The sequence below is a fragment of the Carcharhinus amblyrhynchos genome, chromosome 23 (assembly GCF_965287045.1).
Source record: "Carcharhinus amblyrhynchos chromosome 23, sCarAmb.v2.hapA, whole genome shotgun sequence".
NCBI lineage: Eukaryota > Metazoa > Chordata > Chondrichthyes > Carcharhiniformes > Carcharhinidae > Carcharhinus > Carcharhinus amblyrhynchos.
Genome location: NC_137346.1, coordinates 10,626,720 through 10,649,986, shown reverse-complemented (window position 1 = coordinate 10,649,986; position 23,267 = coordinate 10,626,720). Strand labels below are relative to the sequence as shown.

Here is a 23,267-nt window from a genome sequence, read left to right as displayed (position 1 = left end):
GTGGTGAGAGTCTACAGAAGGATCTAGATAGGCTGGGCGAATGGGCCAGGAAATGGCAAATGGAATTTAATGTTGGCAAGTGCGAGGTGGTCCACTTTGGTAGGAATAATGGTAGGAAGGATTATTACTTACGTGGAGAAAAACTGCAGCAGGCAACGGTGCAGAGGGACCTCGGGGTCCTTGTGCATGAGTCGCAAAAACCCAGCTTGCAGGTGCAGCAGGTGGTCAGGAAGGCGAATGGGATGCTGGTCTTCATCGCGAGGGGGATTGAATATAAAAGTAGGGAGGTCTTGCTGCGGCTGTATAGGGCATTGGTGAGGCCGCAGCTGGAGTACTGTGTGCAGTTTTGGTCGCCGTACTTACGCAAGGATATTTTGGCCTTGGAGGGAGTGCAGAGGAGGTTTACTAGGCTGATGCCGGAGTTGAGGGGGTTGAGCTATGAGGAGAGGCTGAATAAATTGGGCTTGTACTCGTTAGAGAATGAGGGGAGATCTCATTGAGACGTATAAGATGATGAATGGGATGGATAGGATAGAGGTGGAGAGACTCTTCCCGCTCAGAAAGGATAGTAGGACTAGGGGACACAGCCTCAAGATAAAGGGGGGGGCGGTTTAGAACGGAGTTGAGGAGGAACTTCTTCACTCAAAGGGTGGTGAATCTCTGGAATTCTCTGCCCGTTGAAGTGGTGGAGGCTACCTCGCGGGTTGATGGGTTTTTGATAAGAGAGGGGATTAAGGGTTATGGGGAGAGGGCGGGAATGTGGAACTGAGCCAAGACAGATCAGCCATGATCTTAATGAATGGCGGGGCAGGCTCGAAGGGCTAGATTGCCTACTCCTGCTCCTATTTCTTATGTTCTTATGGGTTTACTTAGCTCTTCTGAAATAGTTAAATAAAGCTTCAGAACTTCTGTGACAGTGGGAATATGTAATTTAACCCGAAAAGAACCCAGCATCAAAACGTTTCAATTTATAGAATTAGAATTATAGAGTCCGACAGTGCAGAAGGGGGCTATTCGGCCCATCGAATCTGCACCGAACACAATCCTGCCCTGGCCCTATCCCCATAACCCCATGCATTTATCCTAGCGAGTCCTCCTGACATTAAGGGGCAATTTAACACAAACAGTCCACCTAACCAGCAATCTTTGAGCTGCGAGTGGAAATGGAGCACCTGAAGAAAACCCACACACAAATGGAGAGAATGTACAAATTCCACAGAGACAGTGGCCCAAGCTGGGAATCAAACCTGGGCCCCTTGCACTGTGAGGCCATATAACATATAAATTAATTACCTACTTGTTTTTGGGGGTTTGGTGACTGATTGTTGCTGCCTGTGAAAATTCTAACTATGTTCTGCTGCTGGACTTCTTAAATATTGGCTTGCATTGATTCTGGTGCCGTCTGGTGAGTTTGACTATTTGGACATTGACTGAGATTCTTCAGTACACTATGTAGAAATTTTGAAGCTGGGTCCACAATCTAAAAATTAAAATGGAGGTTTAAAAATAAAATTGCACATGCAAGTGTACAGTAAACGCCCTCCATCTTAAAATGAGAACAATGAATGTTTTGGGAGAGAAATTTGAATTCTAACATAATTTTTACCCCAAGCCTTATCCTTCCCTTGCTGTGTGGATATTGACTGGCATGCTGTGTACTTACCTTTTCCTTGGCTCAATTTCAAATTTTTCACTTCTAGCATTTGTTGTATTTGTCCTTAAACATGATTGTCCAGTGGCAGCTGCTACAAATTATTCTTCAACACGTTAATGTTGTGTGATTAATATAGTTTTTGTGCTCAATCTTTGTATTGGACATCAATGTGTTGTCCTGCTTACCAGTTGTAGACTTCTGCTTCTTATTACTGCTTTAAAATCTTAGTGACTGCTCTAACTAGTGGAATTGCTGGTCAGCACACTGTAGCAAAGCTGGCTGTTTAAGTGTATGGTGAAGTACTTCTAGCTGCCATGCTAACCAGCACATTCTCTGTCTTATTGGGCTTTCTACATGTTGCCCTTTAGCTATTCTTACATTTTGCTGTGAGGGAAACTATTTTGGTTTCCCTCATTCTCCCTCCTTTTGCCACTTGCTAACATTATGTCTGTCATTCAATTGCCTTTCATCTTTTGCCCATATACTTTACAGGACATTTGGTTTTATTTCCTGTCTCTCTGGTGTTTGTCCCCACTTTCCTTTGTTTTTAATTTAAATGCTGCGAACCCGTGGTCTCTTGCAGTCTTGACAAAAGGGTGCCTGGCTCAAGCATTGGCTGCTGTCTTGAACAGATGTTGCCTGACCTGAGGCCTTTGCTGCCTTTTCTGTTATTTTCACGTGTCTAGCATTTGCAGTATTGTCTTTTTTACATGGTGCTTATCCAATGGGCGAGTTGGTCCTGTGCAGTTGTGACTTGGTAGTTGTGTCATTCCATTGGATGAGTATTATTTCTAGATATAATCCCCTTTTGAAGTGTTTAGAAATGAACAAGTTGGAGGCATTAACGTGGTTCAGCACATTGACACTGGATGATGGAACTACTCAAAGCAAAAATAAGCCCCAAATTGGTTCTGTTGTTATCACGGGCATGTTTGAATAGAACATGCTAAATGATTTTGCATAGTCACCTATTGTGGAGTGTTGCAACACAGGGTTTTCTATAATTTCTGTTAAAGGAGAGTATATACGGTAATATAACACACATGCATCTGTATATCAACAAACAATCTCAAGTTTGTCTATTGGGCTGAACAGTACAACCTATAATGTAAATGCTTTGAAACTGAAGATTGTAATCTTGATGCTGTGTTTTGGACATGTACTTGGCATTTCTACTTGCATGCTCCACAATAGAGATGGAATTTGAGCCCATGGGAGGTGGCTGAGTGCAGGTGTGATTGCCACACATCAAATCAACACAGGTATTTAGATGTTTAAAGAGTTTGGTGTCTTTTTGTTCTGACACACAATAGGAAATCTGATTTTGTTGACCGTGGCTTTTCCAGTGTGATTAGAGAAAAAAAGACTTGGATTTATAAAGCATGTAGGGTAGGGTGCAGTGGTTAGCACTGCTGCTCACAGCGCCAGGGATCCACATTTGTTTCCTACCTCGGGTCACTGTCTGTGTGGAGTTTGCACGTTCTCCCCGTGGGTTTCCTGCTGGTCCTCCAATTTCCTCCCATATCCAAAGATGAATGGGTTAGGTTGAGTGGCCATGATAAATTGACCCTTGTGTTAGGGGATTAGCAGCATAAATATGTGGGGTTACAGGGTTAGGGCCTGGATGGGATTGTGGTCGGTGCAGACTCTGTGGACCAAATGGCCACCTCCTGCACTGTAAGGATAGAACCTCAGGATGTCCCAAATGCTTGAAAGCCAGCAAAGTGCTTTTGAAGCGCAGTCACTGCTGTGATGCAGGAAAGTAGTTTTTAAATTCAATATTTTTGATCAATAAAGCATTTTTTTCATGCATTTGAGGATCGTATGCATGTAATCTGTCAATCTGCCATCCTGTGTGGAATAATCTTTGAAAGCGAATTAGTAAATTGGGCACACCAACATTTTATGCCTTTAAATGTCTGTATGAAGAAGCCTTTGTACAATATGCTGATCATTTAGAGAGTGTCTCAAAACTATATGCCATGTTGATTCCTTCATACTTTTAAAAGTGGGATAGATGACTGGTTTTGAATTATTTGTTTCAATTTGCTACCTTGGATTGTTGTCCTATCTCACCAGCACTGTAACCAGGGGCCAGAGAAATATCTTTTTCAGGGTTTGAACAGATTTTTCTTTGGGTATGGTGTATCTTTATACTGTGGGATCTGACTGCTGCTAACAGAAGCACAGTTCACAACCTCAGGACATCTCACAGCACGTGTATTGTCGTAACATAGGAAATATGACACCCAATTTTTGCATGGCAACCTCCCACAAAACAGCAATCTGATCATCAGAGTGTTGCATTGAGAGGAAAGCATTACCCAGAACATGAGGGAGAACTCTTCTGCTCTTCAGAATAGTGTCATTGGATCTCTGTTCACAGAGAGGGAATGCAAGGTCCTTCATTTAACATTTCGCCCATAAGATGGAAACTCTGTCATTGCAGCACTCCCTCAGTACTCTTCTGTTGTGTCACCTTTCTTGCACAGTATACATTTAGGGTTTCCTGTCTAAGACCAGATATGTTGCAGCAATGTTGGATTCTTGCATCATTTCCAATTCAACCTCTTTCAACTCTCTCAGCTCCTAGGCTGACTCCGCCCTCATTTTGTTCTATTCCCTACTGCCAACAAGGCTTTACCCAATAGTGCTAACTAAAATATTTCACAAATGATTTCAAAGCTTCCAAAAGCCGGTAGGTGTAGAGTAGCTGACAGTTTTTAAAAGCGTTTCCTAAAGTTTCAATTTTGCATTTTGTTTTGGCATGTGCTCTTAACTGGTATTTCTTCTGTATTTATTAATGTCACAAGTAGCCTTACCTTAACACTGCAATGAAGTTACTGTGAAAATCCCCTAGTCGTCACACTCTGGCGCCTGTTGGCGTACACTTAGAGTGAATTTAGCATGGCCAACACACCTCACCAGCAAGTCTTTTGTTGGAGTGTGGGAAGAAATCGGAGCACCCAGAGGAAACCCACGCAAATACGGGGGAGAACATGCAGACTCAGCACAGACAGTGACCCAAATCGTGAATCGAGCCCAAGTCCCTGGCACTGTGAGGCAGCAGTGTTAACCACTCGGCTACCATGCTGCCCTCTGTGTATCTTATTGCTGAATTGTCTTCATTTAAGTTGGGTGTTGTACCAGAAGATGCTTTGGGATTGAAGCTTTTAGTGGGGGTAGGTAAGCAGCACAATTAACCAAGGAGGACTGAATGTTGAAAAGTACTTAATCTATGATTTTGATTGCCTCAATATGAGATGTAGCCTTTCAAGAATTGTCTCAGCTGGGAAATGCCTGCAGATTGCAAATGCACAAAACAATACAAAGCAATAACTTAATGCTAAATTAACTTGTTTAAATTTTGTCAGTAAACAACCACCTGCCAACCCAAGCTAGCTTCATGTTAAAAACTCAGATTATAAGTCCTCATTTGCTTTCGTGCTGACGCAATGTTGAAAGCCCTGCAGTGAAGGTTTTTGGGCTTGTAAGACACAGTTTGAACACTCGCAGAATGAGTACAGCACGGTTGTACAGTGGTTAGCACGGCTGCTTCACAGCACCAGGGACCCGGGTTCGATTCCCAGCTTGGGTCAGTGTGTGTGTGAAGCTTGCATGCTCTCCCTGTATCTGAAAGACGTGCTGGTTAAGTGCATTGACCCACACAGACAACTGTGGCAACCAGGGGAATTTCACAGTAACATCATTGCAATGTTAATGTAAGCCTTACTTGTGACAAATAAACTTTACTTTAGGGGAACAATGATGCTCTTCAGTATTGGAAGGATGAATTATGAGGAGTAACTGAATAAACTGGGGCCCTTCAACTTAGAGAATAGATACGATGAAATGCTTTTTTAAATATACACAAGACACTGAACAGAACAGTGATTGAAAATCCAAAAATAAATATGTAAAATTGTTGGGATCTGTTTAAGGTTGTGAGATACAAGTAGAGGATTTGAGGATCAACAATATCTGAGATGGATTGCCAGAAAAGGGGGTTGAAGGCAGGTTACTGCTATGTGATATCTAGCTGATGTGAAGGGAAAATACCAAAAAACTGTCATCTTCTGCGCTGTCCTTTAATCCATACAGTTACAATTGGAAGTGCACAATGTTGCTGTACTACAGTTTCTCTGCCGCAGGAGACCCTCAGTGAGCCATTAGTGAAGTGCTCTTTTGTTGCAGCATTAGTATTGCAGCATTAATGTTCACTGCTTGCATAAGGGGATTATTATAGAGATCTTCATTGTTGCTGTCAAGTTTAGACTGAAGGAATTTCCCATTCTGAGAAGGAAAGCTGCTATTAAGTCTTGTTTGTGATAATTCAGCCAGGACTTTTCAAAATCAGTGCTTTTACTTTTCCGTTATTCGTAGATCAGTCAGTTTTAAGGAGTATATATTTATTTTAATGTGTACATTTCTCTCAATGTTGAATGTGAATGAAGAGTCCATAGTGAGATAAACTGCTGATGTTCCCCAGAATTATAGCTGGCTGTCTCTCACTTGGTTTCCTATGTATGCGAACATGAACTCAATTTCTTTTTTAAAATATGGATTACAGGTAGAAATGTTTGAAGATGGACATGAGATCAAATCCTGGAAGAATTTCACTTTGTTTCCAAGCCCGTCAATTTTATTTTCTGCTTACTGAAGGGTTGGCTAAACGGGTTTAATCTGCATTGAAACAGAATTCTGTCTTGTTGCTAAATTTGCTTCCAGAATCACCTTGTGTATTTCAAATGTGATGATAAAAATCATCAAGGTGAAACAAAAGGATGATTTCCTTCATAAAATCACAGGGTTATCAACTATGTTGCTTACCAGATAAGGCCATGATGTCTTGATGCCTCTACTATGGAGATTGCAATTTATAAAAAATGCACCCATGAATGTGGGTGTCGCTGGCTAGGCCAGCATTTATTGCTCATCCTTAATTGCCCTCAAGAAATGTGGCAGTGAACTGCCTTTATGAACTGCTGCAGTCATGCAGTGTAGCTACATCCTTGCCGCTGGTGGGGAGGGAAGGTCATGATTTTGTATATCAGCGATATACTTTCAAGTCATGGTATGTGGCACGGAGGGGAATTTGTAAATGGTGGTGTTCCCATGTATTTGCTTCCCCTTGGTAGAGATCATGGGTTTGGAAGGTGCTGGCAAGGGTGCCTTATTAAGTTGCTGCAGTGCATCTTGTAGCTGGTTGCTGCCACTGTGCATCCATGGTGGAGGGAATGGATGTTTAAGGTGGTGGATGGGGTGCCAATCAATTGGGCTACTTTGCCTTGAATGGCATCAGATTTCTTGGAGGTTGTTGGAGTTACGCTTTTCAGATCAAATGGAAATGGATATTATTCCATTGCACTCCTGATGAGCCTTGTAGGTGATGGACAAGCTTTGCAGGAGTCAGGAGGTGTGTTACTTGCCACAGAATTTGTAGCCTCTGAACTGCTCCTGTAACCACATTATACACAGGCCCAATGTAGTTTCCAGTCAATGGTGGAAGCACCCCCCTTAGTGTCAGCGGAACTAGCTAGGGTAAATGTATGGTGTTATGAGAATAAGGCCTGGGTCGGATTGTTGTTGATGCACACATGATGGGCCGAATAGCCACCTTCTGCACTGTAGGATTCTATAAGAAATGCAAGACATTGTGACAACCTCCATTTATATTGTGTCGAAAAGGTATATGAAAATAAAGTCTGAAGTTGCTTCAGAGTGAGACTATTTAGCGTGGATGCCAATGCAGAGTGGAGAGATTGACAGGGGTGACCAAGGGATTGTTGAAAACTTTTTTGCACATTGGTTTGTTCTAAGTTGTGAAAATAAATGAAGACTTTGTCAAAACAAACAAAATATTGCCAGGCTAAAAGTTTCTGAATTAAAACTTGTCATTTGGCAGGGTTTCCCTCAGCAATCTTCCACTAGAAATCTTTCATAGGTGGTGCACAATGAGTGCTCAAATAAATATATGTCTTAATGGCTGCCTTCAATGTGTTTGCAAGATTCAACATTTTATTTCGTTTAGTTATTTTACATTGCAATTAACTTGTTATTTAACAAATAATTTAATGGGTGCATGCATCCACATAGACCAGGAGGAAGATGCTCAGAATTTCATGTTATAGATAGAGAATCCAGTTAGACATTTCAAGTAACACAGAACTAGTTTAGTTGTAAAATTATTAAACTATTCATATGAGAAGTTTGAGTTCTGAATGTGTATCACAACTGCTTTATGTTGAAATAAAAATAAATGTTCGAAAGACGATGGGTAGGTAGTTTGTTTGATAACCTTTGTTAGTAAGGATGCTTTCTGCTACTTGCTGGTGGATTGGTTTGTAATGGAAGTTTACTTTTTTATTCCTCTCCCCATTCCTCATGATGGTGGTGACCTGTTAGGGGTACTGTGCAGTGGTAGCCCGTTGTGCTTTCCATTACCTTGTCCATGTGGTTGTTCTTCATCTGTGAGCCTTGACCCAGTGTTTTATTAGGCTGAGCTGGTGAGGTTGGGGGAACGTGGTCAGTGGTGGCTCACATCTGAACCCATTCCTGTCCAGATCGGATATTCACAAGTGCACACCTTTCACCAGGAGTTAGTCACTGTTGGGACTGGGAAGCCCAAGTTGCTTTATTTCTCCCTTCTTTCCCACCTGTTGGGCAAACCAGTCCTGACTAAATTAGCCTGACACATCACAGAGATTGGATTTGCCCTTTATGAGCCATCAGAGAAGGCCTTAGTTCTTGACTTGTTTTTTTTTAAAAAAAGTTACAAACTACCTGATTCACTGACCAAAGGTGGTGTTAACTGAGTGTCCATAAGTGTTACCCTTGTTTAAATGGCTAAACAACCAGTGGTACCAGCATGGTGAAAACTATGATGTAGAGAGTTATCCCTGTGCATACATGTGCTTTTGAGTCTGTATTTTGTGGTGTTGTCACATTTTGCTTTACACTTCTTGTTGTTCCAGAAATTCCATTGATCTTTGGCACAGTAGTCAGACTAGTAGGAGTAATCTTAATGGTATTTGAAATACTTCTCATTGCAGCATGCGAAGTGGTTGTAGTGACGATATTAGACTCAGAGACTGTTGACAATGTAGTGGATGCAATTGACTCCTGACCTTTAGTGGGCATTGACTCAAACGTTGACCGTGACATTGATCCACTGGTTTGGGTGTTCACTGCTCCATTCGATTTGTTGGTCGTTGTAGAGGATTCGGTTAAAACTGCGCTTTTGGAAGTGGATTCAGGAGTTGTCGTGGACATTGTAGATAATGAAGGCCCATCAGTTGTGTTAGTAGTAACACTAAGTGTACTGCTTGAACTTTCAGTGCTACCCAGTGTTTGAATGGAACTGTTTAGGGTTGTAATTTGTGAGACAGGTTCACGAACGGAGCTTGGTTCGAGTGAATCCAAACTAGCATTGGTGACTAGCTGTAAGAAAGATGAAGTTCCAGTTTCTTGACCAGCTAAAGATTGGAAAGTATTTGCTTCACTCTCTCTGGCCCTAGTACTTAGTATTCTTATTTGAGTCTGATGACTTGTAAAAGCTGAAGTGTGACTTGGTGACGTCTTTGTGCTTGGGTAAGAGGTGGAAGCTGTTTTCTGAACGAAATGAGTTACTTCAGTACATGGTTTTCCAACAACATTTGCTTTCACCATCTTTATCCATGTTAACAGATAAAATAGTCTGTCCCGAGAGTGGCAATCCCACAGATTTCCATATAGTGTAATCAGCTGCAGGTTACGGAGTTGAACAAAAGTTCCATTTGGAATAAACGTGAAACGGTTGTTGTTCAGGTACAATTCTGAGAGTTGGTCTTGATGAAAAGTATCGGGGAGTATACTGTGCAAATTGTTGTGAGATAAATCTAAAGTCACCAAATTGTAAGGCATGTTGGTCGGAACTGTCCAGAATCTATTTCCACTAAAGTTGAGGAATTTGAGGCTACTTAATGTGTTGTTAATTAGAAAAGCCCTCTCAATCAAGTTGTTAGACAGATCCAGCTTTTTCAGGTTCCACTGACTGACAGTATCTTCTTTCTTCAGTACCTTGATTCTGTTATTGACAGCATAGATTTCCCAAAGTGCTCGTGGAAACTCAGTTGGCATGCGAGTGAGCAGGTTGTGGGACATATCGAGGAACCTCATGTTGTTGAAATTTTTCAGTGCATCGCCGAGATCTTTAATGTTGTTATGGGAAATGTTTAGGGATATTATGTTGTCCTGGATGTTCTCCGGGAGTTCAGTTAAGCCTTTGCCTGAGCAGTCTACATACCTGTCATTTTGTTTGCATGAGCATGTTGAAGGACAGGTCGCTGTGTTTGAAGGTAGGATGGACAACAGGGCCAAGAAGCAACTGGATAATGTGAAATAGTCCATTGTTTTCCTATAAAAGAAGATAATTGCACATTGGTTGGTTTATCCTCCACAAAAGCAGCAAAAAATCATCTGTCGTTTCCCCCACACTATGCAGCTTTCCTGGGATTAGCAAGTGGATAAATCCAAAGCACCCAGAATACGAAATGAGCTGCCAAAAGCAACAGGTTTACTTCACCCTGCTACTTTCTCACAAAATAAAATACTCTCTGGAAGTACCTGACCTCAGCCATTCAATGAAATGTCTTGGCTGAGAGGATAATTGCACAGAGAATCTCAAGCACATGCCTTGCATTCTAATACTCGTGGCACTGTTCCAGGCTGGTGTTGGAGAGCGCCTCTTGCCTGGATTTGTTTAAGAACCCAGATGTCTGAATGGTCCATTATTATTGCCTTGAAACAACAACTAGATGCACAATGCTCTGGAATGAATAAATCAACAGACAGTGTTGCAGCAAAAGATTTGTGCCAAATTGGTATGTTGTGTTATGATTATGTTTTTACTCCTAATCCATCCATCATAGGACATTCCTGATGAATGAATTATTGATTTAAAATATAACTTTGCTAGTTTTAATGTAACTTATTGTTGCATTAAAAAATCTGATTTTTTTAAAAATGGAATTATATTCTCAAAAAGCTTTGCCATGACATCGATCGAGAAAGGCTACTTAAATATTCACCCTTCACTGAAGTGCCGGCATTAGTTCTGTTTAGATTAATATTCCCCTTTCAAACCATTTTTTTTTAAAAGGCAGGAACGTTCAGTTCTACAGAAAAAGAAAAATCCTTGCACAATGTTGTTTTATCTTATCGTTAACTGCAGAATTACAGCTGCTGTCTTGGATTTTATATTCGCAAGCACGGCATAAAAATCCAATTTAGCTGGTCTCGACAAATTTGCCCCTCTCTCTGCAGTCTCCAGGAAATGATGCAACTGAGAAAAATATTTCACATAATAGAAAAAGCAAAATGCAATAGAAAATACAGTGACTTACCAAGGCAGCCCTTTACAAGAGGATCTTTGCTGCTGAAGTGTTCTTGGTGCAGATGTTCAAATTCTAGATAGCTGCTTTACAGAGGAGCTATTTATACCCACTCCAAAACGACGCAGGGATCTTTAGTGTAAGCACCACGTCCTATTCTGAATATAATCTAAATTACGTGTTATTGACAATATGACCTCATTTCTACACTCCCTAGCGTAGGTATGGCACAAATTTAATTTAGTACTCAGTAGCACCACCACGAGTGACAGACAACTATATAGTGCATATCTAATGTTTGTGCAACACTTCAAAAATATGTTATATCATGAATGCTTTGTGAAGGGGACTGTTAGACTTCCATATAATTAAGACCATTCATTTGCAATTTTCTTGGAAGGTTGGATGGGTTCATTAAATATGACAAAAATAGTTTAGAAAGAAAAATCTAGAATCCCAGGTAATAATAGAATTTGATTTATCATCTTTAGCCACTGCTGTTGTGTCACTAATGAAAATGCATTGACACTTTCTGCCTTGTGAGGGTTGCTGAAGGAATTTGGAAGTTATATGTAACAGATTAGTTTGTCTTTTGCCAGCATTTCAGTATTTCCTCCCCCTTTGCCATGCTTTTCCTGTCAGTAAGAAGGACGTGGACAGAAGTGATAGTCTGATTCTTGTACTGTTGTCCATTGCCAGTTTCTCCATGGCATTCTAGAACATCTACTTGTAAAAAGCTTGCGCAAGCCGAAGGAATGTCACTGGATAATGTAGAAACTAAAAGCAGGAGTGGACCATTCGGCCCCTTGAGCCTGCTCCACCATTCATCTTGATCATGACTGATCATATTCAATATCCAGATTTCCCCCCCTCCCTGTATCCTTTGATCCCTTTAGCCCCAAGAGCTATGTCTAATTTCTTCTTGAAATCAGACAAAGTTTTGGCCGCAACTACTTTCGGTGGTAGTGAATTCCACACATTCACCACCCTCTGGGTGAAGAATTTTCTCCCAGCCTCCATTCTAATATTTTTTCTGTTGCCTTGTTTCCCCTTCTACATCTTCCTTTTCCCACTCCTCCCTGGCCTTTTTACTCCCTGTCTGTGATGTACTCTAGCCATAAAACCCTTCTAAGATCTTTACGTTCTTCTAATTCTGACCTCTTTAAGCATCTCCAATTCTCATCACTTGACTATTGTACTTTCAGTTGCTTGGGATGCAGGCGCCAGCATCCATCTGCTCCTTAAGCCTTTCTAGCTCTCTAACTCTCCTGTTAAGACATTCATTAAAAATGACCTCTTTGCCCAAGTTGTCACTCACCTGTCCTAATATCGCCATAGGAAATTCAGTGTCAAATAAAAACAAAATACTGTGGATGCTGGAAATCTGAAATAAAAACAGAACATGCTGGCAAAACTCAGGTCTGGCAGCATCTTTGGAAAGAAAAGCAATGCTTCAAGTTCGCCTGACTCAAAGCATTAACACTCTGTTTCTCATTATATGGACGTGAAACGTTAACTCATGCTGCCAGACCTGCTGAGCTTTGCTGGCATTTTCTGTTTTTATTTTAGCTTAGTGTCAAATGTTGTTTAACAGCATTTAGAGGAGTTTTACTACCCTACATATGCCATATTATTCATTGACTTCTATTCTGTTCCGATTGATCCCTGTTGTTGGATTGTTGAGTTGCTTGTAACATGCTTTATGGTTTAATGTGTTAAGGCTATCCTTCAGTGAATCTGTTTGGCACATCCTCTGTTTTGCGTAAATTTACTGCACCTTTGTTCTGTTCAATTACAGCAAATAGGTGTTTCCCAATTCAGAAAATTCTTTGGGAAATCGCACTTTCAAGTCGAAATGCCTTCACATTACGTATTTTTCTCGCTGTTTGTGCAAGGAGTAGTGCTGTTGACCATCTATATCTGACAACTTCTTGTGCAAATTGGACCTTCCACTAGAAGACTGTGGGTTTGAGCCCCACCCAAGACTGAGCTGAGCTCACGGTTTCAAAGAAAATTACAGCACAGGAACAGACCCTTCAGCCCTCGAAGCCTGCTCCGTCCATGCTGCCTGTCTGAATCAAAATCCTCTACCCATCCTATTCATGAATTTGTCCAGGTGCTCCTTAAGTCACTGTCATATCTGCTTTCACTACCTTCCCCAGCAGCAAGTTCCAGGCACCTACTACCCTCTGTACATAAAAAAAAATCTTGCCCGTACATCTCCTCTAAACCTTGCCCCTCACACCTTAAACCTATGCCCCCTAATAATTGACTGTTCCACCCTGGGGGAAAAAAACTTCTGACTATCCATTCTGTCCATGCCCTTCATTATCAGCTGACATGCCATTTTAATTTTAAGAAAATTCCCCATCACTGGAAGGGTTGGAGAGTTTTGGTGTTCTGACCAATATTTACCCACAACCAAGAACACACAAACAGACAAACTGTTCCTTTATCTTGCTGCTGTGGGACTGTGCTATGTGCAAATTGGCTGCTGCATTTATCACAATGACAACTTACAAGACTGCACCCATTGACTATTAAGTGCTTTGGAATGTTGCTTTATAAAGACATTCTTTGTGACCATTTTGATCCATTGTATTGGGAAAATGAATAGGGAGGGTGAAGTCCGGAATTTTATCCAAAGAGTATTTTCCTGCTTCATTGCCTAAAGGATGGTGTGTTTTTAGTCTAGCATTTTGTTAGGTTTTGATGAGAATAAAGCTGGAAGTTAAAAGTATAGCCCCAAGTTTTCAAATACATGCAGATCAACAATGGTGTACAGAAAAGGTCCCTCTGTTCCATCTAGCCTGTTGCACTTGCATCACATGAACATAGAACAACATGAAATGTGGACAATTTACCTTGACCCAAGATGGAATCCAGAGGGGTTAGATGAATTTTGTAATTAATTTCTGCACAGGCAAAAATTTACTCCTATCTCTGGAAAGTCATTAAAATGTAAATGTCTATGGGTGGAGTACCTTGCCTTGAAAAGACATTCAAAAGGTGAGATTGCTTCTGCAACCTCCCATTGACTGGATAATTACACAAATTCAAATATGATGATCCTCAGATTCAAGTGTCTGCAAACTTCAGATCTAACAAAGCGAGCTATGACAAAACCAGTTTATTACAAGCAGATGTGACTGATTACCATTTATGCAACTTCCATTTTTAAAATTAATTCATGGGATGCGTACATTGTCAGCATTTATTGCCCATTCCCTGTTTGCCCCAGAGAAAGTGGTGGTCAGTTGCTGCCTTGAACCACTGTGGTAGGTACACCCACAGTGCTGTTAAGAAGGAAGTTCCAGAATTTTGATCCGCTGAAGTGAAGGGATGGTGATATATTTTTAAGTCAGGACTTGTAAATGGTGGTGTGCCTATGTGTCTACGTCCCATGTCCATCTAGCCTGTAACGGTCATAGGTTTGGAAAGTGCTGTCTAAGAAACCTTGGTAAGTTCCTGCAATGCATCTTGTAGGCGGTACATCCTGCTACCGTTGAGGGTAAGTGATGAAAGGGATGATTGGCACCCAAACCACAAACAAATCAGGTAGGCAATAGCTTCTAACATAGCATCTTCTGTCTGGATTGATCATATTGAAGTATTGATCATATAATCCCTACAGTGCTGAAGAGACCTTCCGGCCCATTGAGTCTGCCGTGATTCTCTGACCGAGTTTCTTATTCAGGCCCTCCTCCCTACCCTATCCCTGTAACTCCACACATTTAAAATGGCTAATCCATCTAGTTCACACATCTTGAGACACACTAAGTAACAATTTAGCTATGGCCAATCCACTTAACCTACACATGTTTAGATTGTGGGAGGAAACCTGAGCACCTGGAGGAAACCCACACAGACACAGAGAACATAGAAACACCACACAGTCACCCAAGGCCAGAGTTGAACCTGGACCTGTGAGTCAGCAGCTGTGTTTGTGTGGTCAATGGACAAAACTGACTATGGTTAATATTGACTTTCAGAGGCATTGTATACAATGTCACACAGACTTAAAGAAATAGCTCATGGAATAAAAGGGACAATAGCAATGTGGATACTAAATTGGCTGAATAATAAGAAGCAGTGAATGAAGATTTTTTTGGGCTGATGGAAGGTTTGTAGTAGTGGTCTCCAGGGGTTGCTAATGGGACCCTTGCTTTTACTGATGTATATTACCGATCTAGATCTTGGTGGGCAAGGGACAAAATTCAAAGTTTATGGAATTATTGTAAACTGAAGAAGATGGTGTAGAACTTCAAAAGTTCATCATTTAATGGAGTAGGCACATAGATGGCAGATGAAGGTCAATGAGAAGCGTGAGGTGATGCATTTTAGTAGGCAGAACAAGGAGACAACGTTAAACATAACATAAGAAATAGGAGCAGGAGTAGGCCATCCAGCCCTTCGAGCCTGCCCCGCCATTCAATAAGATCATGGCTGATCTGTCGTGGCTCAGTTCCACATTCCCGCCCTCTCCCCATAAACCTTAATCCCCTCTCTTATCAAAAACCCATCAACCCACGTCTTAAAAATATTTAGCGAGGCAGCCTCCACCACTTCAACGGGCAGAGAATTCCAGAGATTCACCACCCTTTGAGTGAAGAAGTTCCTCCTCAACTCTGTTCTAAACTGCCCCCCCCTTTATCTTGAGGCTGTGCCCCCTAGTCCTACTATCCTTTCTGAGTGGGAAGAGTCTCTCCACCTCTATCCTATCCATCCCATTCATCGTCTTATACGTCTCAATGAGATCTCCCCTCATTCTTCTAAACGCTAACGAGTACAAGCCTAATTTATTCAGCCTCTCCTCATAGCTCAACCCCCTCAACTCCGGCATCAGCCTAGTAAACCTCCTCTGCACTCCCTCCAAGGCCAAAATATCCTTGCATAAGTACGGTGCCCAAAACTGCACACAGTACTCCAGCTGCGGCCTCACCAATGCCCTATACAGTCGCAGCAAGACCTCCCTACTTTTATATTCAATCCCCCTCGCTATGAAGGCCAGCATCCCATTCGCCTTCCTGACCACCTGCTGCACCTGCAAGCTGGGTTTTTGCGACTCATGCACAAGGACCCCGAGGTCCCTCTGCACCGTCGCCTGCTGCAGTTTTTCGCCACTTAAGTAATAGTCCTTCCTACCATTATTCCTACCAAAGTGGACCACCTCGCACTTGCCAACATTAAATTCCATTTGCCATTTCCTGGCCCATTCGCCCAGCCTATCTAGATCCTTCTGCAGACTCTCCACACCCTCCGCACAATTTGCCGTTCCACCAATCTTGGTGTCATCAGCAAATTTCGACACCCTTCACTCGGTTCCCTCCTCCAGATCATCTATATAAATGGTAAATAGCTGAGGCCCCAGCACCGACCCCTGGGGCACTCCACTAGTCACCATCTGCCAATCCGAATAGCACCCATTGACCCCCACTCTCTGCCTCCTATTTGACAACCAGTCCTCTATCCACGCTAACACCCTACCCCCAACTCCATGTCCCCTGACCTTCTGCAATAAGAGGTCAAGTTTTTAAGAGGGTGCAGATGCCGAGGGACTTGGGTATATATGTGCATAGATCATTGAAGGTGGCAGGAAAGATGGAGAGAGCAATTAATAAAGCAAATAGCATTCTGGGCTTTATTAATAGGGGCATAGATTACAAGAGCAAGGAGGCAATGCTTATACAAGACCTCAGCTGGAATATTGTGTACAAATGTGGATGCCATATTATTGGAAGGATGTGAATGCATTGGAGAGAGTCTAGAAGAGGTTTACAAAAACTGTTCCAAAGATGAGAAGCTTCAGTTATTAGAGTAGATTGGAGAGGTTGGGAATGTGCTCATTGGAGAGGAGAAGTCTAAGACGAGATATTCAAAATCATGAGCTGAACAGAGATCAGAGGGAGAAACTGTTCCTGCTCATAAAAGGATATAGAACGAGAGGGCACATATTTAAATTGATTCGCAAAGAAGCAAATGTGATGTGAGAAAAAACTTTTTCACACAGCCAGCAGTTCAGGTCTGAAATGCACTGCCTGGAAGTGTGGTGGAGGCAGGTTCATAAGAACATAAGAAATAGGAGCAGGAGTAGGCCATCTAGCCCCTCGAGCCTGCCCCGCCATTCAGTAAGATCATGGCTGATCTGTCGTGTCTCAGTTCCACATTCCCGCCCTCTCCCCATAACCCTATATAGGTTATAGGGCGATGCGGCGGCGCGGGCTCGTTGGGCCGAAGGGCCTGTTTCCCGTGCTGGGTTGTTCTTTGTTAACCCTTAATCCCCTTGCCCATCAAAAACCTATCAACCCGCGTCTTAAATATATTTAGCGAGGCAGCCTCCACCACTTCAACGCGCAGAGAATTCCAGAGATTCACCACCCTTTGAGTGAAGAAGTTCCTCCTCAACTCCGTTCTAAACCGCCCCCACTTTATCCTAAGGCTGTGCCACCCAGGTCCTATCCCCATAACCCTATATATTTACCCCGCTAAATCCGACACTAACAAGCAATTTCGCATGGCCAATGCACCTAACCAACATGTTCAATTGAGCCATTCAAGCAATATGCAGGGGTATGGGGAAAAGGCTTTGTGTTTGTTCTTTCAAGTCACAGCATTCAAAAGGGTTTAAAACACTTCTAAAACATACATATTGTTCCAAGCAGAGATATGAGGAGTAAGGGGAAATGTTATCCCAACATCTCTCTCCATCCATAACAAGCTTGGCTTTGTGTATCATACTACTATTCACACCATGTACACTGTTCCACTCCATCCAAAACCCATGTGCTGTTTTGGTTGTGGCAGCAAATCAAATTAAAAGATTTAGTGGGAAAATATCTGAGAAATCTTATCCCACTCCACTGTTGGCAATTGAGCCCAGTGCAGCAGATCATTCTGGCCCTAATAATCCAGTTTAGTACATAGCTTTTGTAAGAGGTGATTTCTGTTCCAGCCGAAAACAGGTCCGAAACGTGCTTGCAGGAATTCAGCAAATTGACATTGTTATCGAAACCCAACTTACCTTCATCTTGAGTGTGGACGTCAGGAACTCGAGTCCTCCTCATTAAGATATAAATTTTCTTTTTCCTTGTGAATTCTTCATTTGTGTGATTTTTTTTTTGATGAACAACTAATATATTGTCAAGGAGTTTCCAAATGAACAATAGCATTTCAATTGAATAATGGCTCAAGGATTAGTGTGACAGGGAACAAAAGCTCGTAAAATGTTAAGAAGGTAAGCTTGGCTGCATTAGTAATGGGTCTGATAGCACATGACAGCATGTGAGAAGATCCAGGTATGCAGAAATTACTTCTGATTCTTTTTGAATGTTCATCTAATTACTGAACTTTGGAAATCTCTTGAAGTTCAAAAAATGATGCGACACTGGATAGTTAGTGTCCTGTTCACTTCAGTTCCTGGCTGTAACTTCATCAAAACCCAATCACTGAAGGCACAGAGATCTGTTTTGGACACAGGAACTCCTGTGAATAATATTTTCTTTTTAGTTGAAGTATGTATTGGAATGATGGTAGTTATCCTCTGAGGGAGTTAACTGCAGTGAGTCTGCCACCTTATATTGTCGTGGAAGGTTTAAGTTTATGTATTAGGGTCACAGGTAGGCTTACATTAACACTGCAATGAAGTTACTGTGAAAATCCCTTCCGGCGCAGTTCAGGTACACTGAGAGAATTTACCATGCTCAATCCACCTAACCAGCATGTCTTTCAGACTGAGAGGAAACTGGAGCAACTGGAGGAAACCCACAGGGTCACGTTATTTTTTAAAATTACACTATTTTGTAAATTGAGTTTGTCTTTATATGCCCTGTTTGTGAATGGAACTCCCATTTGCCTGATGAAGGAGAGCGCTCCAAAAGCTAGTGGCTTTTGCTACCAAATAAACCTGTTGGACTTTAACCTGGTGTTGTGAAACTTCTTATGCTAAAATAGTGACATGGAGCTATCATTGATTGTCGTAAAATCCCATCTATTTCACTAATTTCCTTTTGAGAAAGAAATCTGTTCTTCTTTCCGGAACTGGCTGGCGTTTGATTCTAAATCCATGGCAATGTGGTTGATTCTTATTTGTCAACCCAGTTGTACAAAAGTGTTAAAAAGGAGACAAAAGGAACAAAACCAGATGGATGACCTGGCATTGATTTTGGTACTGTAGATAACAATGGCGCATATAGTCCTGACAGCCCAGCAAAGCCAGCCTAATGAACATTTGGGGATTGGTACCAAAATTGGGAGATCTGTCCCACAGACTAGTCAAACTGCAGCCTGAAATGATCATGCCTACGGAATCGTACCATACAAGCAATGTCCCAGACATCACCATCCCAGGCAATGACCTATGCCACTGGTGGCACAGATACAGCAGAGGCTGCGGCGCAGTGGTATTTAGTTAGAAGGGAGTTACCCTAGGAGTCTTTACCATTGTTTCCAGACCCCATGGAGTCTTATGGCATTAGGTCACACATAGGCAAGAAAGCCTCCTGCTGATTTCTACCCACTGGTATTCTTCCATGTTGAACACCACTTGGCTGAACGTGGTTAGGGCATCAAGTGTGACGTGGCAGCACTATTACTGACTGAGCTGACTGAATCCTGAACATCTGACAGACTGGTTCTGCAGCAGGTGGTAAAGGAAGCAGCAAGAGAGAGAAATCTTCCAGAGCTTCCCCTGTCACGAAACATCTTGCCCTGAAGGAATAAGTAGAAATGGTCACCGCAAAGCCCCCTCTTCACACTGAGCATAAGCACTACCACTGCTTAATACCCTGGGATGGTGGTGTCTGGAACATTGCTTGCATGGAATGATTCTGTAGGTTGATTGGCCATACTAAGTTGCCCCTTCGTGTCCTGGGATGCATAGGGCAAGTATGTGGGGTGATGGGTATAAGCCTGGTTAGGATTGTTGTCGGTGCAGACTCATTGGGCTGAATGGCCTCCTTCCGCACTGTAAGGATTCTATGATAAATGGAATAGAATAACAGACCTAGGCACTCAAAACTGGGCATCCATGACATGCTGTGAGCCTTCAGAAGCAGCAGAATTATATTCAAACACAGTCTTTAAGAAAATTGAAGTCAGTGGGAAAACACTGCTGGTTGGTGTCTCCCTTGGCAAAAAAGAAGTTGGTTATGGTTGTTGAACTCCAATCATCTCAGTCCCAGGACGTATTGCTGCAGCGTCGCCGCAGCCGCTTTCAACAGCTTTATCGATGACTTCTGCATCACAAGATTGGAAGTGGGGATGTTCACTGCTCAGAAATCTTCAATGCCATTCATAACTCCTTAGAACACCAAAGTTTTTGGTGCCATTATGCAGCAAGATCTGGACAACATGACCTGGGCTGATGGGTAGCAAGTAACGTTTGCACCACACACAAGTGCCCGGTGGTGACCGTCATCCCTTGATATTTAATACCATCACTGAATTTTTCGCTCAACAACTTGATGGTTATCATTGACCAGAATCTGAACTGGACCAGCTGTGTGGCTACAAGAGCAGGTCAGAGGCTTGCAAATTATGCAGGAAATGTTTCACCTCCTGACTGGGTGCCTGTCCTTCATCTGCAAGACACAAGTTGGGAGTGTGATGAGAACGGTCCGCTTGTGCAGCTCCAACAACACTTGAATCTTGGCACCATTCAGGGCAAAGCAACCTGCTTGATTTCCACCCAAGCCACCAATTGAACTATTCACTCGCTCCACCACTGCTGCATTCTGGCATCGGTGTGTACTATACATAAGTTGCAGAATTGGTAGAATAAGTTTCTATGCAAGTTGAACATAAATCCTATAACACTATGCAAGTTAGGTGATAGTTTGAGCAACAAGTAAATAATGTTGCCTCACTTATGCATTAAAAATTTAATATTCTGGGGGAATGAATAACATTTCATAATCATCTCTAATGTAGTTTTAACAAAATGATGTAAAGCAATAGACTGCGGCAATTTAAAATGGAGCTGACAGTGGGCGTAGATCATAGAATCTTTATAGTGCAGAAGGAGGCCATTTGGTTCATCTAGCCTACATTGACAATAATCCCACCCAGGCCCTATCCCCATAATCCCACATATTTACCCTGCTACTTCCCCTAGCATGGCCAGTCAACCTAACCTGCGCATCTTTGGACTGTGGGAGGAAACCGGAGCACTCTGACGAAATCCAAGCAGACACGGGGAAACTCCACACAGTCAGCTAAAGCTGGAATTGAATGTGGGTCCCTGACACTGTGAGGCAGCAGTGCTAAATACTGTGCCACCATACTGGTTAAATTTTTATGTTGGTACCCATAAACCCTGTGATAATTTCCTTTTTCTTGTATACATGAGAGCCTTTTCGAATAGTTACGTAGTGAAGAACATTTGTTTTGCTGTTTCAATAGCATAACAGCAACTAGGTTGATCTTGCGTGATCTAATTCAAATTACGGACTCAGTAAGCAGAATCTAGCTTATATATCATGGATTTATTCAGCATTTATATCTCTGAGGAATGCCTAATATTTGAGTCGGGTATTCTCACCTCTGGTTTTAAAGGTTGTGTGTTCAAAACCCCACTCCAGGCCTTAAGCATAAGAATCAAAGCCCCAGTGCTTTGAGACATCCTGTGGTGGTGAATGCAGGTCTTTCTATTTTCTTTTTAGCCATTCAGCTTTTGTGGCAACAGGATCATTGGTAATCAAATGCCATCCTTAACATTTTGGTATTAACATTAAGACTTACAACCTCATTACTCCAGGGTTATTCACACTACCTTGTCAGTGTTAAATCACCCTCTGCAGTGAACTGCTTCCACCTCACTCAAGCAAAATGCTCCGTTTCTCACTTGGCAATGTCTTCACTAGTTCTTACCAGGCTTTGTTTTCTCCTATAGCTGATATTGGACTTGAATTACTTTGCCAATTTGCTCCAGCCACTAAACTGCTCAAATTGAACCAAATCTTCTTTGCTTTCTCTGGCTGGTTTTGTTTTTGTCTTTGGCTTCTTTCCCCAATCTCAAACTTTCATTTTGCAAAGCTCAGAACAAACTATGTTTACTGCAACATGAGCCACATTTTTATTTTGAAAGGAAAAATATTCACGCCGGAAAATTCTGACCACATCCAGAATTCTCTGGGGCTGCTGCGGTGAATGGAATTTTGGTTGAGGGTCAGATTCTCTGTTTTGGCTGGCAGCTGAGGCAGGGCAAGTGAGCCTGAAGAATCCTGGGGCAAGTGAGACTGGAGAATTGCAGTTGACTAAAATGCTTTGGGGTGTCTCAGATTATGCTAATTTTTGCTAAATAAATAAGAGCATCAGTGTCAGGGCTCTTGCCATTAACTGGATCATGGATAAAATATTCAAATAATAATCGACTAGTTTCCCTCTGACCAGCTGACCATGTATATCAATGTATTCTATCAAAGCTTTGTCCAAATATTTACTGTTGGTCGTTGGACTGACGTGGAAGAAAAGCCAGAGTTGAAATTGTTATCTGGATCAATAAGGATCATAGAATCCCAACAGCACTGCTTCAGCCCATTGAGTCTGCACTGACTCTCTGATAGAGCATGTCACCTAGACCCTCTCACTGACCCTATGCCCATAACTCCACATATTTAGCATGGCAAATGCACTTAACCTCATCTTGGGACAATTTAGTATGGCCAATCTGCCTAACCTGCACATCTTTGGACAGTGGGAGAAAACCAGAGCAGCCAGAGGAAATCCACGTAGACACAAGGAGAACGTGCAGATTCTACTCAGGCGGTGACCCAAGGCCAGAAATGAACCTGGGTCCCTGGCGTTGTGAGGCAGCTGTGCTATCCATGCTGCCCCTTATATCTACCTAGTACAGAAACTCTCCTATCACGCAAGTGTGGTTGTATATTGAGGAAACAGTAATGCTTTTTTGTCTGTATTCACCTGACTGGCCATGTAAATATATATTGGACACTCTGTGAGAAGAGAGCTTCCTCTTCTTATGTCACCAGCTTCCATTGGGTGTCCTCTAACTTTGCAGCTGTCTTTCTTTAACCAGAGTTACCTGTATCATTTGTAATCTCCTCTTAACCACTTTAAGTTGAAAAGTTCAGATTTTTCAGATGTTTCCTCATGGCACATCTCATCTCTATTTTTGGAATCAGTCTTGTTTCCTTTCTTTGAATTCATTCTGGATCACTTGTATCCGACCATTCCATTAAATTTTTTAAACTGCCTTGCTGCACTGTTTGGACAATGCAATGAAG

The 23,267-nt window shown here is 42.1% G+C and overlaps 2 protein-coding genes across 17 annotated transcripts in view; one reads left to right on the top strand and one right to left on the bottom strand.

The window, feature by feature from the left end:
* LOC145357267 (neurofibromin) overlaps positions 1–23,267 on the top strand; it is a 324,662-nt gene that overhangs the window by 167,276 nt on the left and 134,119 nt on the right. The gene's annotated exons all lie outside the window — the stretch shown is intronic.
* LOC145357558 (uncharacterized) lies at positions 8,022–10,042 on the bottom strand. Its single transcript, XM_080211036.1, has one exon. The coding sequence runs from the start codon at positions 10,040–10,042 to the stop codon at positions 8,501–8,503; it is 1,542 nt and encodes a 513-aa protein (XP_080067162.1). The 3' UTR covers positions 8,022–8,500.